Genomic DNA, 16,686 nt, shown 5'->3' with positions numbered 1-16,686 from the left:
TTTTAAAAATACTAATTACTAATAAAATTCCATACAATAAAGTTAATGCATTTCACAGAAAAAATGTGCAAAATCACTTTAAAGACTCAGAAAGGCTCCCAGGCTTGAGGAAGTCTTGGCTAAAGGCACTAACCTTTCTAAAGAAAGAATGTGTCAATCAGAATTGGTGCCTGGCAGTGAATGAAGGAGAGAGAAAGGAGTGTCGATCCAGGGGACACAGGTCTGGGCCAAAGTACTTCAAGTTCTGCATTCCCTTTTGTGAAGGCTCTCCCATTATGGAGATAGATGCCTCAGGCAAGCTTAGCTTAATGCCATTTAACATTTTAAATGCAGAATTAAGTGCCCTTGCTCTAATTCCAAGATCACCAAGCAAGCTTCCAGTTATAATTTGTTCTCCATTATAGATCTGCTAGTGTAGAAAAGCAACTGTTACGTTGATCTGTTTATTCGGGTCTATGTGATAGTTACATGCTTTGCTATATAGCGATATACTGACAATCTGGTTTGATTTGGTTTTGTTTTAACCTGAAAAAAAAAAATACCTTTGGACTTTATTTTAAGAGACACGGGGAGCCATGGGGCAATTAGAAGCAATGACATAAGATAGCATTTTGGAAAGACCACTCTAGCGCAGTGTGGTATATGGGTAGAGAGGGGGCAAGACTGGAGACCAGGATGCCATGTAGGAAGCCGTTGCAGCATTGTAGGCAAAAATGACGGTGGAATGAATTAACTTTTTGGTTATGTAAGTAAGTACTTGTTTGATGTTCATTTCCCCTCCCAGACTGCAAGCTTGGTAAGGAGAAGAAATCAGGTCAGTCTTTCTTTCGACCAGATCCCAAGTACTTAGCATGACACAGAGCAGATCCCAGTTAATATCTGTTGGAAGGAAGAATAAACGAGAGAATGAATGTGGGCAGTAGAGATAAAAAGAATTGGACAAATTTAAGAAATATTTAGAGAAGTGAATTGGCAAAACTTGATAACTGAGTGAATACAGGGGATAAAGAGAGGAAGAAGCCAAGGTTCTGGACATGCAAAACCTTTTGACCAAGTGGGCAGTGGTGCCATCCATTAACATAGGGAACACTGGAGATGGTTTGGGGTGACCATGATGATTTAATTTGGAAATGTTGAGCGTGATGCACTATGACATATCCAGGAGCAATGTTCAGTAGGCAGACGACCCAAAGGTCATCCCTGATAGTTGATGGGGACGATTATTAGGACATAAACAGCATGCAGAAGGCAATGGAAGTCATAGGTGAGGATGACATATCCCAGGAAAAGAAGCAGCCCTAGGAACGAAGCCAAAGAGGCATCAACTTTTAGGAGAGAAGCAGAGAAAAGGAAGCCCTTAAGTAAGAAGACTCCCTAGCCAGAGGGATAGGAAGAAAATGGAAGGAGAGGGGACAGAGCTAAAGGAAAACTTTTCTAAGATGTAAGGGACCTGGTCCTGCTTAAATTCTGATGTTGACAAGAGAAAGAGACTGAAAATACAGATGAGAGAAGGATAGTCATCAACAGAGAAAAGTCTAAGGGGATGGGATCTGTAATAGAGGTGGAGAGATTAGTTTCAGCCAAAGGCGCTCCAGCCCTTCCCGTCTACTGGAAGAAAAAGGTTCGTTTCAGATACAGGCAGTTTGTTCAAATGGAATATAAGTGGATGAGGCCACAAGAACATCACAAATATTGACAGAGAAAGAATAACCAAACTCAGCTGGGTTACTGCCATCATAGGAAGTAGAAATGGGGATTGCTCACATCCAGTCTACATGTCTAGGGCTCCCACTATTAACAGTATAAAGTATGCACATTTGAAAAGCAGCACCCTTTGTGATTGGCCCCACGTCTGGCTGAAGCTGAAACAATCACCATATAAATGTGGGTTTTAGCCTCATATGCACTGACTGTCCTTATCATATTATATTAAAATTAGATCTGTCTCTCCCACTAGATATAAACTACTCAGGGGCTTCTTGCTTCCGTAAAGTACTTTATTTGTCTGTAGCATCACTAATGCCCTCAATAAACACTAGTTGAACTGAACTAATGTTTGCATGAAGTTTGAATTAGATGGCAGGCAGCCCAAATGACAATCGGGAAACATATTCCAGCCAGAAGGAAAGGAAAAGTTGATGGGGGCAGGAAGATGAGATTTGATTTCAGTGCACATTCCTGCTTTGGGGGGTCATTGAAGATGGAGACTGGCAAAGAGGCAAGCCAGTAAGAGATCCCTCCGGAGCACCACCCACAGGAATGGACCAAGAGTAGGCTGAAAAGGTCAGGACACACCAGAGTGGCAGGTGTTCCGATCACATGTGAACATACGGATTAGCTGATGCAATTACCTAAAAGTGCAGGTAGAGAGTAGACGTTAAGAAAACTATCAAGAAAATGTTTGTTTCAATGAGTGGGAAACCTTAGGAGCACTGCCACCCAGGTTGGCAGGGAGCAGGTAACCTGCAAAGCCATCTGACCTGAGTTTAAGCCACCAGGAGGACTCGAGCAAGCTCTGGGCTGGCCCAGGGGAGGAGGCAAGGGCGAATTCCAGGACAGAAAAGGAAACACTGGTGCCCATGACTGACTGATTCAGAACCACAGAACCTTTCAGAAATTGGAGTCCATCTGAATCCCAACCTTCTGTTTCAGGATTAGGGGACTGGCTGGTGAGATTAAATGGCTCACCCAGGATCCCAGGTTCTGATGCTGTGAGAGAGTGGATATGAACCCCCACTCCCATCTCCCCATCCAGGTCCCCTTTAGTTACACCAGGTTCCTTTACGCTGCTGCCTCTCTGACTACATTAACCTTAGCAGGCCAGGTTCAGGTGGAGCCATGGTGATGACCCACAGGTCCTGTAACCCAAGATTTCTTCACAATCCATGAAAGGGGCTTTGCAGCCAAGCACCTGCCTGAGCGTGTGTGTGTGTCTATGTCTGTGTCTGTGTGTGCGCATTGGGGGCAGCAGGGAGGGGGATAAGAAACATCACCAGAAACAGAGGAAGGAGACTGAAGTGTCACAGAGGGAGAAGGCCAAACCTAGACTGCAAGGACAACACGCCAGAAGCAAAATCCCCCGTGACACTCTGAGCTCAGGGTGACAGCAGAGGGGCTGTGAAGTAAAGCTGAAAGCAGACCAAAAAGGGTATGTGGTTGGTTGGGTTGTTTGGAGAGAGGTGCTTGTTTTTCTACCATGCCTTGCCAGAGAACTTAGTGGCCAGCGTGTCAAGCTCTGTGGCCCACCACTCCCCGGCCCCGGGAGTGAATGGTAAGTAAGCCCAGGCTCAAGAAGGGAAGCGAGCTGTCCCCACTGCGAGCCACAGTCAGAGAATTTGGGCCCAGACCCCTCTACCACCTCACAGCAGGGAACTCCAGGGCACATGAAGCAGAAACAACTTTTATGACAAAGATTAGAGTTTAGAAGAACCCACCTTTTAAAGTGCACCATATTTCGGAGGTCGAAAGCCAAAATTTTAATGTCTTTTGGTTTAAATGACGCTATTGTAGACCTGTTCAAAAATACTTCACTGAAATAAAATTTTTGTTTCTGTTGAGGACTGATCAAAGAGCACAGACACATGGGTTTCTGAGTAGCCAGGTCGGCTAACGGACTCGCTGCTCTAAAGCTCACATATTTAACCTAGAGAAGACTTCCTGTCAGGTCCTCATCGAGAGAAATGCAGAATGATTAAAACAAAGTTTTAAAAAGTCTGGGTGGGGATGTAATGTACAGCATGGTGACTATAATCAACAAGACTGTATTATATATTTGAAACTTGCTAAGAGAGTAGATCTTCAAAATTCTCATCACACGAAAAAAAATGTGCTAACTATGCGTGCTGATGGATGTTAACTAGATTTACTGTGGTGATCATTTTGCAAAATATGCAAATATTGAATCATTATGTTGCATGCCTAAAACTAATGTAGTATTGTAAGTCTATTATATCTCAATTTTTTTAAAGTCTGGATGGTTTAAGGAAGTAAATCCTAAATTGTTAGAAAAATTGTACAATTCAAGATAATTAAGTCGAAAGGACCACATCTAGTAGAGTTTTATACGTATATGTATATATTCATAGACACATGGTACACACATAAATAGAATTCTGGTGTGGGGGGGTGTCTGTCTGTCCAAGAAATTATTGGGATATGAAGATTACAGGAAAGGGTGGGGTACTAGATAGCAATAGGTCATTCTTTGCAGTAAAAAAGGGAACTGTAAATGATGTGTGATTATTAAAATTTTTACCCTATACTAGAAGATGCCATATTCCCAAGGACATACAAATCATTTATTTTTTAATAGTATAACAGGTTACAAAGGAGGAGATGATGGTAGAAGGGAAAAGACATGGATGAAGCCTCAGTCCACCTCCTTCCCGTTGCCATGCTGTTTAACTTGTGAACATTTGAATATCTACTCCTCCTAAAATTGCTTGTACTCTCAAGGCGAAATTTGGGCAGGTGGGGCTGAGCAGACAAAGCCCTAAGCGAGACACTGGGTAAAATTCTCTCCTGAATTATTCTCTGCTTGACCAGAGAGCCCTGGGCAAGCCAATCAACCTGACAGTCCCTCCGAGGCTGTCAGGACCTTCCCACCTACTTCAGAGCGAGGTTTTAAACCTAAATAAGCAGATGTCTGTCAAGTGCTTTCCAGGCCCCTTGGGGAGAAGCCCTGCATGAAACCAGAGGCATTGTGTATGTCTCAGAAGTGTGCTCATTAACTGGAAAAGCCTTAGTGCAGGCTGCGTACAGCATACAAAATGGTAGCAGAATGAATTCTGAACGTGAGTCCATACCCCTTAAGCTTGTTCACTGGCTCAGCCATCAATCTTGGGGCAGTGAGAAGTCAGGGGAAAAGAGAAGGCTGGAAATAATAGTACTCTCTGGCCACAGGGCTTCCATGGGAGCTAAGACAGACTTTGTACACAGGGCTGTGGGTTCCTCCACGTACATAACCACCCCGACTGTGGCAAGGACTCCAGGGCAGCAGCCTCCATTCTGCTCTGTCTGCTCTGCCCTCCCTCCTATCCCAACCTACCAAGATGGTCCAGCAGGTGCAAGGTCAGCATCCCTCACTGCAGCCAACTCATGAAGGCTTTTCTCTGTAGCCTGACTTTTGTGTATGCATTACTTTACAGAAGAGGAAGACTTAAAATTAAAACAAACAAACACACTCACAGTAAAGTAAACAAAAAAAAATGTATTTCTTCCCATGTAAAGATCAAGTCATTGCTTTGGGATCAGGAGCTCATGAACTTTTTAACTGCTTTGTCTCCAGTGGAGACGGGTTCACGTGGACGTAGCCAGACCAAGCTTGTCTGCACATCTCTGATGCTTCTCAGATGGTGAGCTGGAGTCAGGACCAGTCCAAGGACACAGAACAGAGGGGAGGCATCCTAAAGTGAGGACCTTGGCATTTCGGGATGCCAGGAGGAAGCTTCTAGGCCCCATGATGTCTTTAGTGCACCGTGGCCTTAAAAGCGACTCTCTTCACTGCCCCTTGTTCATGCAGAGGAGGTTGGAGCAAAGCATTTCTAAGGCCCCTTTTTTCCCGTGATCCTGATTTTAAGTGACCCTGTGACCTTGGTCTCATCAGCCCAGCACTAACATGCCACGAGTCTTCTGAGCAGCTCACATTTAAAAAGACATGGATGTACTCTGAAATAACCTATATGGGAAAAGAATCTTAAAAAATAAGTGGATATATGTATAACAGATTCACTTTTTTGTACACCTGAAACTAACACAACATTGTAAATCAACTATATTCTAATAAAAATAATCAAAAATAAAAATTTTTAACACCTTTATTGGAGTATAATTGCTTTACAATGTTGTGTTAGTTTCCGCTGTATACCAAAGTGAATCAGCTATACATATACATATATCCCCATATCTCTTCCCTCTTGCGTCTCCCTCCTTCCCACCCTCCCTATCCCACCCCTCTAGGTGGTCACAAAGCAACGAGCTGATCTCCCTGTGCTATGTGGCTGCTTCCCACTAGCTATCTATTTTACATTTGGTAGTATATACATGTCCATGCTACTCTCTCACTTCACCCCAGCTTACAACTTCCCCCTCCCCGTGTCCTCAAGTCCATTCTCTACGTCTGCATATTTAAAAATAAAAATTTTTTTAAAGACATGGATGGCTTGGAGAATTCAGAACAGATACTGAAAACATGCACATAGGACATGATGACACTACAAGTCCTCAGATTCTCTCACTGCTGGGCTCTGAGCACACAGCACCACTATTACTTGATAGCTGACGTATAAACTGCACTTTCTCCTGAACGAAAGCTTTGTGGAGCTTCAGAATCAGAGCATGGAATCCAAAGCCCTAGGTTTACATCTGACAAGCTCAGGCCCAGAGACATTAAGGAGCTGTTTCAAGATCAGGTAACTCCTGACTCAAGCTTTCTGTAACATACGGGGTTCTTTGGAAATATGTGAGCTTAGTACCTATGCATTATTTTTCTTCCCAGCTTTAGAACAAACACATGCATTCATTCACTCCTTCATCTCTGAGATGAATATTTATGACTTCCCAGTCCTCTGGACAGCCCAGAGAGCAAAGTGAGTGGTGAGAAGGCATCCTGATTATGTGGGATCTGGACACGGGGAGGGGGAAGGGTAAGCTGGGATGAAGTGAGAGAGTGGCATGGACATATATACACCACCAAATGTAAAATAGGTAGCTAGTGGGAAGCAGCCACATAGCACAGGGAGGTCAGCTCGGTGCTTTGTGACCACCTAGAGGGGTGGGATAGGGAGGGTGGGAGGGAGATGCAAGAGGGAGGAGATATGGGTATGTACGTATATGTATAGCTGATTCACTTTGTTATACAGCAGAAACTAACACACTGTTGTAAAGCAATTATACTCCAATAAAGATGTTAAAAAATAAAGAAATCAAATATGGAGCTAAAATTTTCAGGCCACTGCAGAGCTCAGATCTCTGCCACCTGGGTAGTGAGATTTGTGTTTTAAAGACTTAGACCAAATAGATTATGACAATGATCAATCAACTATTAATAACGCAAGTCTCAGGTTTTTTCTATCCCTTTCTTTCTCTCACACACATCAAACGAGAAAAACATCGCCCTGTCTAAATAACCACTCCCCCAAATCACCCAATTGATTTGTAAACACTAAGAAGAACCAAAACTCGGTATTGCTCTAAGGAGCAGCAGGTTCAATGCCACATTCTACCCCACAGCTTTTGAACCTATAAGAAGGTCTCTAGAGAAGTGGTAAAGTTAGTTGGAGGGATAATGTCAGGGTATGATATTCAGCAATGGCTTGATAATGTTTCTCTTCCTAACAGGCAAGATGAGCAATGAGTTAAAACAGGAGGCACTTGCTTGGTGCCAAAGGTTAAAAAAAAAAAAGGAAAGGAAAGAAGGAAGCAAGGGAGAAAAAAGAAAGAAAGAAAGAGAGAGAGAGAGAGACAGAGACAGAGACAGAGACAGAGAGAAAGAGAAAGAAAGAAAGAAAAGAAGAAAAAGAAACCTAAAACAGAAAAAGAAAAGAAATTCAATTCCCTTTCCCCAGCTAAATAAAAACTCTAGGTTTTATAACCCTATGACCTAGAGATAGTCAAAGAAATCATACAGAATGTTCCTGAGGAGAAAGAGACCTCAACTCTCAGCTGCTCAGCCAACTTTTCGGCTTAGAAAATGTCTTTACAAGGGAATATTGAAAAAACACAAACAGAGGTTTATGGGATAGAAACAGTGAAAGATCTTAAACAGAACTAAACACAGTGCTGGAGAGCTATGACCACATCATCTCAACTTCCCATTACTTGCTTCTAATAGCATATAACCCAGGCTCTTCTCTTAACTCTAGTGCTCCGAATTCCCATAAGGAAATATCACTTTTCGGAGAAGAAAAAAAAATCAAACACATTTTCCTTTATGGTCAATGAGAGGTGATGGAAAGGGGGAGGTGGAAGAAAGTAGGGTCAGAAGAGGTCAGGGGATCTTTCAGTTGTTTTACCCAATGTAATAAAAACCTCCTCGATGTAGAGATAGAAGATATGAAACTAAGAAGATTTCAAATGGTTGTGCTGAGCTGAATTCTGTAAATACCTTCACCAGGAAGACAACATGCTTTCAACTCCAGCTTGCAAGTTGTATTGAATAATGAATGATGTAAATAAGACCACCTTATTTATTAATAAGTCCAGTGTGGCTTATGCAACCACACTCAAAACTTAGTCTGTGGTTCTTAAATGCATGTAAAGCACAATTCAAGGTTCTAGAAGCCCCAATGGAGGGGCTGAGAAGAAATATCAGAGTAATAAAATCCGATGCCTTTCACTGAATCCTTATAATGGATCCAGAATTTTTTTTAGTACAATTAATTGCCATGGAAAAGCTTACTAAGGTGAGAGAGCCAAAATCAATGGGTTAATGACATAACATTACAGCTGCTTAACCAAGCCAACAATAAATTCCATACAGAGGCTCTGGCAGCAGAAGCTACAAATTCTATTTATGTTGTACTAAGAGGAAAAATATTAGACTGGTCTCCAAATATTAATCCAAAATCAGCAGATGTCACCAAGGAAAATTAGAAATAAAAGGTCATTGCTGGTCTTCATAAAATATGGGCAATATAAAAATGCCCTTTCACAACCATGTGAATATACTTAACACTTCTGATACGGCAGACTTTATGTCATGTGTTTCTGACCACAATTTTTACAAATCCATGACCTATTTTATATTTCAACCATACCTCTTACCACTAGGTGAGACAGAACTTGTCCTTTGCAAAGCATTTTGCCACATTCTGAGACTTAAAGGTCTGGTTACATAACTCCAACCACAGACTTTACTCTTGAATCCTATTTATACGTGACAATAGTATTGTTCGTAAATTTAACTTAGCACTGTTTTGGTGTAACCATCTCCAAATAACAGAAGCTGGCACATACTGGCAGTGTGATGTTAGGCAGCTGTGATGTGTATCTATAGACAGATGTAGATCTAGACAGGGGTCACGTTAGTGGGTAAAGAGTATGAGACAGACACTGTGAAGGGGAGATTTTTAATAAAATAGGTTCAAACAGTGACTGAAAACGTAATGTCAGCGTGGCTTAAAATATGCATATAGAATCAAAAAATAAAATCCTCTCCCTTAATTAGTCTATACATATATTTGTAAAATGTTCTACCACGGGCTGTCTCTGCACCTTAAAAGGCACAATGGTTGTGCTTTCCCCCCAAGATACAGATATTAAAAGATTTACTATTTTTAAATGATAGGGTAAACTGTTGTTTCAGCAAGTTCTAATCACGGTTTATTTAGTTACATCGGTCCTATTTTTAAATGATAGAAACATATAATTTCAGCTAAACTCCATTAAACTAGAACTTTAACACAGGTTATTTTAGGAATACCATTGGGTCTAATAACAAAGTTAAAAAAAAAAGTGTAATTTGGTTCCAACTGCAGCTGGTATCCACTGGCCGAGAATTTAAAAGCTGTTTAAGCAAATATTAATATGTAAGAAAGACAGCACAGATGGTGTCATGTAAGGATGAGACAAGCCCTACCACTGATGTCACTTTGATATCAAAGCAGCAAAATTCAAAATAATTATACAAAGTGCTTTCCAAACAAAGATTTCAATACATTCTACAGATAAAGACACTGGGACACAAACTGCCCAGGCTCAAATAAAGCTGAGGGGATGAGCGGACAAAAGTACTTTTTCTCAGAGTTCACCCCTATCAGCCTGACTCATGTTTCTAACCTAATTCTCCATCATGAACACTTAGCCTACACACCTCTCCGTTCTATCAGTCTCAGTGGATTTTCAAATCAAAAGAAGAAAATGAGTAGAAATTAGGAGTTATGATTAGCCATTATTAAATGAATAACTGTGACAAATGTTTTGGTAAATGTAAAAAAAAAAAAAAATTAAGCCTGAAAATAGGAACCTGCCATCAGACAAAAAAGCAACAACAACTGTGAGAACTAATACATGAAAGCTCTACTCAAGTCTGTTAATTTCATATATATCAGGCAGCTAAGACCACTAAGGCGTTAAGTAATATTTTTGAAATTTAAAGAGAGTTTTATTTTTCCTCCAATTATGGCCTTAAAAAGTACTAAAATGAAAAAAAAATAAGCCCTAGTTTTCCTCCTTCATTATGTATCTATCACCTAATACAGAATTTATAAACAATCACAAAAGAAAACAACATCGAACTGTACACAGACACTCCCCATGGCCTCAAAATAGTCTAAAGAGCTCTGAATTCCATATGGCTTCCTCCATCTGACTACTGACACCCCATCTCATGAAAAAGACACAGATCCTGACAGAGGGCCACGGACACTTTGACCAGCCTGGCACGCTTCCACCAGCCCAAGCCAGGGCCAGCGCAGTCGGGGCCGTACCCACCCTTCCTCTCCAGCCCTGCCTCTGCCCTCCTTGCCAAAACGATTGCCATCCGAGCATCCCAGAGCCAGCCTGACAGTTGGCTGCTCCCGGCACGTCTCAGCACTGCTGCGCCGGCACGTTTCTGCTCTGTTCTGTTGTCATTGCCTTCTGCCTGAGCCTTCTAACAGGAGCATCACCAGCAGAACAAACAACAGAGACTGGGAAGGTCCCTTACTTACATTAAAAAACAGGTTGTCTCGATCAACTACGTTGGCATAACCAGGGCGGGCGTTATCCGTGGGGGGGGGGAAATGCATGCGCACTCGCCAACCGGAAGGCCACAGCCCAAGCCCTACTTTCAGGGCTGCCTATCGTGGTGTCAAAGAGCCTCAAGAAAACCAGGAGAAACTTGGCCTTATAAGCCTCTATACGGATGAATAAAGTCTCATGTCAATGGAACATATAAAATGGCAAAGTCCCTGGGAGGTGAGGGGGGGCAGGGAATCTCTAATAGAGGGGACAGGGGCATGCTGGAGAAAGGACTGGTGAATTCCTACTTGGTAATGGATTTGTCACAAGGCATCAGAATAGGAGGACAGAAATACATAACTCTGCTTCTCCATTCGACCAGGACAAGCTCAAGCATTTCCAGGGACCTAGGGGTCCCAGGCTAAAGGTAGCATTCATCAGATTATTACACACTGCTTTATCATCCAACTTCATCCTGGGGAACTATTCAATGGGCGATTAAGATTTATAATCCAAATGGTCTCAAAATTATATCTCTGGGAAGTCAAGTCCAAATTAAATCAGACCAGGCTTTTAGGCTTCCAACGATCACATTTTCTCTTTTGAGCCAGTGCATTTCAACTCTCAGAACTTCTCCTCTTACAGATCATTTTCAAGGCCATCTCTGGATGCAATCTCCTAAGCAAAATCTGATATAGAAAATGAAAAGGGAAATTGATGAACCCCAAACCTCAAAGAACGAAGCTAAGTGGGGGGACTCTAACTTCCTTCAACAGATTTTTCAAAAGTTAATTATTTTAACCTCCTTTCTCATAAATATGACTGGAACTTCTCCTAACACAATATACACAGAGCACCTTATGAAACAAAAATATCCAAAAGCCTAAAGCACACCCAGCAGGGCTTTGAAATATAAAGTGCATAGGAATATAATATAGTAGACATTTGGAACATTTTAAATTGTCACACTTCTCGTGTCAGCAGCCCCAAGGCAGTGATACAGGTAACTGACAGATGGTCGAGCCCTGCACCTCTCACCTCTGACTTCTCCCCAGACTTGAAACAACACTCATGCCCAGGACGGACTCGCCTGGCCAGCCCCGGCCCTAGAGGCCAGGAGAGGAGGAAGGAGGGAAAGCACCAGCAACTCACATTTCGGTGATGTTCTCGGGGTCTGCACTGGTAGACTCCAGCCTCGGAAATGCCACGATGCCAGGGAAAGGGTCGCTGCACCAGATCCGAGAGGCGCTGCATTTGCAGGATGTGGGACAGGCAAGAGCGGCCCTCCAGAAGCCCACGATCAGCCAGCAGAAGCCCCAGAGCTGCGCCATGGCGGGCCCATGCCACCTCGTCCAGGACGACATTCCTAGCCACCAGTGCCAGCCCGAGTCAGACTGAGTACGTGTCCCTGCGCGGCACCGGTCGGCCTCCCCTGCCGGTGCTGGGTGGCCTTTGCCCCGCTCGCCGCTGTCTCCTCTTGGTGCTCGTATCAGGGGTGCAGAGCCGAGCGTGTCCGGGGCTGAGCGTGTCCTGGCGGACGGCACCGTTCACAGTGGCAGGGGCATCCCGGGCCTCCTCACAGGGGGCGCTACCGCCGCTCGGGGCTCCGCCGCGGCCGCCGCTGCATGGCCCGGCGAGCCGAGCACCGGCCCGCGGCGCTCCCGGGACGCTCTGGGGCCCAGGCTCCTGGCTAGACTCGCGCTGAGATCCGGGACGCACCTCGGGGCTGAGGACAAACAGACACGCGTAAGACTGAGCTGAAGACCCCATACACCACGAATTGGGGTACTCTCCCTCCGCGCTCGCGTCACCCCCACCCCGAGCCCAGCCGGGGACTGTGGATGGATGAGTGCCCAGCTCCGGCCCCAGGAATAAACTGGCTCCTCGATGGCACTGACGCCGCGGGGCCTCCGGTGTGCTCACTCTTTCCCTGAGCCTGAGGTTGCGGGAGGGGAAATAGGGCAAGGGTCCCCGCGACAGGATTCCATGACACGGACCAGGGGGAGGACCCTTTAAAGGGAGACGCGGAGACTGCCAGGGACGATGGTTCCGCGACGGGGCTCCCGAATGATGCTGCAGAATCCGCCACGGCCCCTGGGCGCAGGGGGCGCGGGCAGGTGGCGCGGCGCGTCCCACCTGGGGAGCCGCCGCGGCCGCCCCAGCGGGGGGACAGTGAGGGCCGAGACGACGGAGGGCACTGTCCGCGCTGCTCACCCGGGCTCTGGCACCTACCGCCCGCCGGCGGCGCCTGGGTCCAGGCTCCTCCTGCCGCTGGGCACGGAGCTCGGAGAGCGCGAGCGAAGGAGCGAGCGAGGCTCCTGCTCCAACCCAATTCCGGGAGCCGCCGCCGCCGCCGCCGCCGCCGCCGCCTCTGCTACTGCTGGTGAAGTGACGTGAGGGCTGACGCAGAGCAGGGGCAGAAACTCCAGAAAATTAGTCTGAAATCCAAAAACACACACGCTCATACACACACAAACCCATAACAACCTCCAGACAAAAGCAACAGGGAGAGGAGGGGAATCTGGGGGCGAGCAGAGAGGAGGGAAGCATCGGTGCCACTGGCCAGAAGCAGACAGCAGCAGCATGTGGGAGTTCACACACGCGCACACCCGCACACAGCCCGGCCGTATAGACGCGCGCGCCTGTGTGTGCTTGTGTGTGCGTGCATTTAGACCCAGGTACCTCTGAGATGAACCGTTGCTCCGCTCTGACGCCTCCCAGTCCCTACACACCACGGTCTCTTCTAATAACGCAGTAGAGGCCGTCTCCTTTTTTGAAATGGAAACCGGTCTCGGTTCAGCTCTGAAAAATGCGCTGATTCTTATTATAGGAATCCTCCCTCCCTTCTCCCCCCAGGCTGCATTCTCCTTTCCCATCCTGCCTAAAAGGGAGGACGAGCTATCCTAAAAATAAATAAATATTGTAAACACCAAAACGTGTCCAGCATTGGTAACCAAGGATAACCGCCCCCATTCCGGGCCATCTATTTGGGGATCGGTGTTTTTGGAGGGTCTTCCTGTTTGTGCTTTGGCAGAGGAAGGGGAGTCTCCAAACGCAACTCTAGCTCTCTAAGTGGGTCTTTTTCCTGCTGTTTTCTGGCATCACACGCCCGGGAAACAGAGACATGTGAGGGAAAGGGAGCGCGCCTGACGCGTATTGGGTTCCCTAAATGCGCGGCAGCAACCCTGGCCTGTCCGATGTGTGGCGCCGCGTCATTTGTTCTCATCCTTCAACCTGTCAGGATGAAGCCATTCCCAGATCTTAGCTTCATTCCCCGCGATGCCCACCCCCACGCGGGGCACCCAGAGCCCTTGCTCCCCTGCCGTACCTTGCGCCTTTTCGTGTGTGCGCGGGTGTGCGCGAACGCGTGCCCTGAGCCCGCGCTGCCCGGAGCACGTCATACATCCAGCTACTGAGAAGCCCGGCGCGGGCAGAGCCTCGGGATCTCACTAGGGACAAATGAGGCGATCCGGGAGGGTCGGGTGACAAACCGTAACTGCTCTGCGGGTGCAGTTAAATGATGGCTGCGTGGCATTCGCAAGCCTTGTCTGAGAATCCGTCTTCCCATTTGCGGCTCGGAGAGTCTGTTTTTCCGCAGTCATTTGAAAGGGAACTGGGAAAATGCACCGCAGTGCCTCACACTTCCGAGGGCTCTGGTGCCCCCGCGCGGGAAGAGAGCGCCCGGCACGCTTGGGAGCACCAACCCACTGCCGCGGCCGCGCCGGGCACTGCGCGGGGGGCGCGCTCTGGCTCCAGATGCGCAACCGGCGGCGCCCGACGCGTGCGCGCCCCTGCCCGACTCGAGCTCGGCGATCCAGTCCTCGCCTAGCTTCCGCCCCGGGAAAAGGCGGGCTGCCCTCCGCGCGAAAAAGGGCGACGGGATGGGATCTCATCCAAAAGATAAGAATGGTCACCAATCTGTCCGAAGATGCTTGGGGTGGGAAGGATCGAGAACCCCGAACGTCAAAGTGAATGCTCAGATCTCGGCAACGCCTTAAATATTACAAGGGAACTGAGAGCATTTAGTGGGGCTTTTCGTACAGACCCTGGGCGCTGAGTGTAAGCGGGAATCCTTGCGCAGCATCCAAAAATCTCGTTGCAGGGCGGGAGGACAAGGCCAGTAGGCCTTCCTCTCTCCATCATCACTCGGCTGTGACACGCATTGGATGCTGAATGGCCAGACTGAAGTTCATTTCTAGCTCGGCCCCTGCTGGGTGAGGATGTGCCAAAGTAGGGAAGCCAAGGGCAAAAATGTCTTGGTCCAGGTCATACAATAACGCTCCTCCTCCTGCCTTGCTGATGTCCTTAATGGAGCTGCCCCTGCGGAACACCTGGGGGAAGAGTGTATACACAAATACCCACATCTCTCTCACACCTCCACTCTCATCCCATTTTTCCCAGAAATGGCCCCATTTGCACCCTAGTGGCTGCAAACTGTCAGTGCAACTTCCAAAGGACAGTTTTAGAGTGGTGTGCAGACCAGAAGATTCTAATTATGTTGGGATATCTTTAGAATTTGTATTATAATAGATATATAATACTATTATATTTAGATTCTAAATATGCCCCCACTGAATTTCTCTCACTTAAAATTAAAACTGGCGGCCTCACTTCTAATCACCCTTCCCTTCCTGCCCTGTTTCTTCTATAGTACTTACCATCATTTAACAGATCATCTACTTATTATATTTACTATTTATTGTATCTCTCCCAGTAGAATGTAAACTGCATGAAAGCATTTTTCATTTTTTTCATATTTTCATATTTTTTCATTAACACATCTCAAGGATGTAGTGGGTATTAAAATATATGTGTGTGCCTAATGAAATAAACTGAAGTTGAGATTCCTCAAATAGGCCATCCACATTCTCACTTTCTTTGTTTTTCTTTTCTTTTCTTTTTTTAAAAATATTTATTTGTTTATTTGTCTGCATCGGGTCTTAGTTGGCACCTGCCAGATCTTCATTGCTGCATGCAATGAAGCAAGCTCTTCCTTGCAGCTCGCTGGGCTGCTCTCTGGTTGTGGCACGTGGGCTTAGTTGCCCCAGGACATGTGGGATCTTAGTTCCCTGACCAGGGATGGAGCCCGTGTCGGGGAGCTAAGAAGGCCGATTCTTAACCCCTGGACCACTAGGGAAGTCCCCACATTCTCACTTTCTTAACCTCTAACCCTGCAAGTCTACCTGAATGATTGTCCCTGGACACCTTCCTTCCTGTCTCCACAATCTTCCCTGTGCTGTGAAAACTCACAGCATTTCTTGAAGCCTGACTTTCTGCCTTCTCTAGTGGCCAGGTATGTTCTGGCACTAGGTCAGGGAAGGCTTCCCTCTGGTTAAGGCTGGTACCTCAACATTTTCATGCACAGTGCCTGAAACACACTGGGCAATCAGTAACTGTTTCTCAACCCATAGAATTATGAATCTATCTCAGTTTAAGACCTACAAGGTATTTCACAGAGATATCACGGATTCTCAGACCATGGCTTTGTAGGTGGTAGTGAACATTTTTCAGGTGGACAAAATAAAACAGAGATAATTTTCCCTAGATCATATGAACTCTTCAAGGCAGAGATGGAGACTAAGTATTGCAGACTCTTGCCTGTACTGGACCATGACGTACCTAGAACAATGTTTCTCAAACTATTTTCACCATGGCCTACAGAAAGAAATGCCTTTTATATCACAATCCAAGGCACACATACACATATGCATATGACTAAAAAAAAGTTTCACTAAACAAAACTTATTTTCTCTTAATGCATAGAATACAATGATATTTTGTTTTCTATTTTATACAATTTCATTTTCTAATGCCTGTAATGACACAATAAATTGATTTTAACATTCAATACTGGGTTATTAAAACAGAAACAGAAATACTGCCAGTTTCTGCTTCTGACTAAGATGGAGTAATAGGGAACATTTAACCTCCCAGTCAAACCAACAACACACTGAACAAAACACCTGAAACAACAACTTTCAGGACAGTGGACACAAGACAATGAAGGCTGTGGCTCAGGGTGAGGGA

General features: G+C 45.7%; 1 protein-coding gene across 3 annotated transcripts in view; it reads right to left on the bottom strand.

Moving 5' to 3' along the window:
* Nucleotides 1–13,243, bottom strand: part of NTRK2 (neurotrophic receptor tyrosine kinase 2) — a 367,950-nt gene extending 354,707 nt beyond the window's left edge. Inside the window, exons 1-2 of one of the 3 annotated variants that reach the window (XM_024753834.1) lie at nucleotides 12,874–13,243; nucleotides 11,812–12,385 (exon numbers count right to left, since the gene is read on the bottom strand). In XM_024753834.1, coding sequence (XP_024609602.1) covers nucleotides 11,812–12,023 — 212 coding nt within the window. In that variant the 5' untranslated portion in view covers nucleotides 12,024–12,385; nucleotides 12,874–13,243. Of the gene's footprint in view, nucleotides 1–11,811; nucleotides 12,386–12,873 lie in introns of those variants that run through there. The other 2 variants (XM_024753833.1, XM_024753832.1) reach the window with 2 other exon arrangements.
* Nucleotides 13,244–16,686: the final 3,443 nt, after the last annotated feature.

Source organism: Neophocaena asiaeorientalis, unplaced genomic scaffold, assembly GCF_003031525.2.
Source record: "Neophocaena asiaeorientalis asiaeorientalis breed wild unplaced genomic scaffold, Neophocaena_asiaeorientalis_V1.1 scaffold220, whole genome shotgun sequence".
Lineage (NCBI taxonomy): Eukaryota > Metazoa > Chordata > Mammalia > Artiodactyla > Phocoenidae > Neophocaena > Neophocaena asiaeorientalis.
This window is presented reverse-complemented; position numbering and strand designations above follow the sequence as displayed.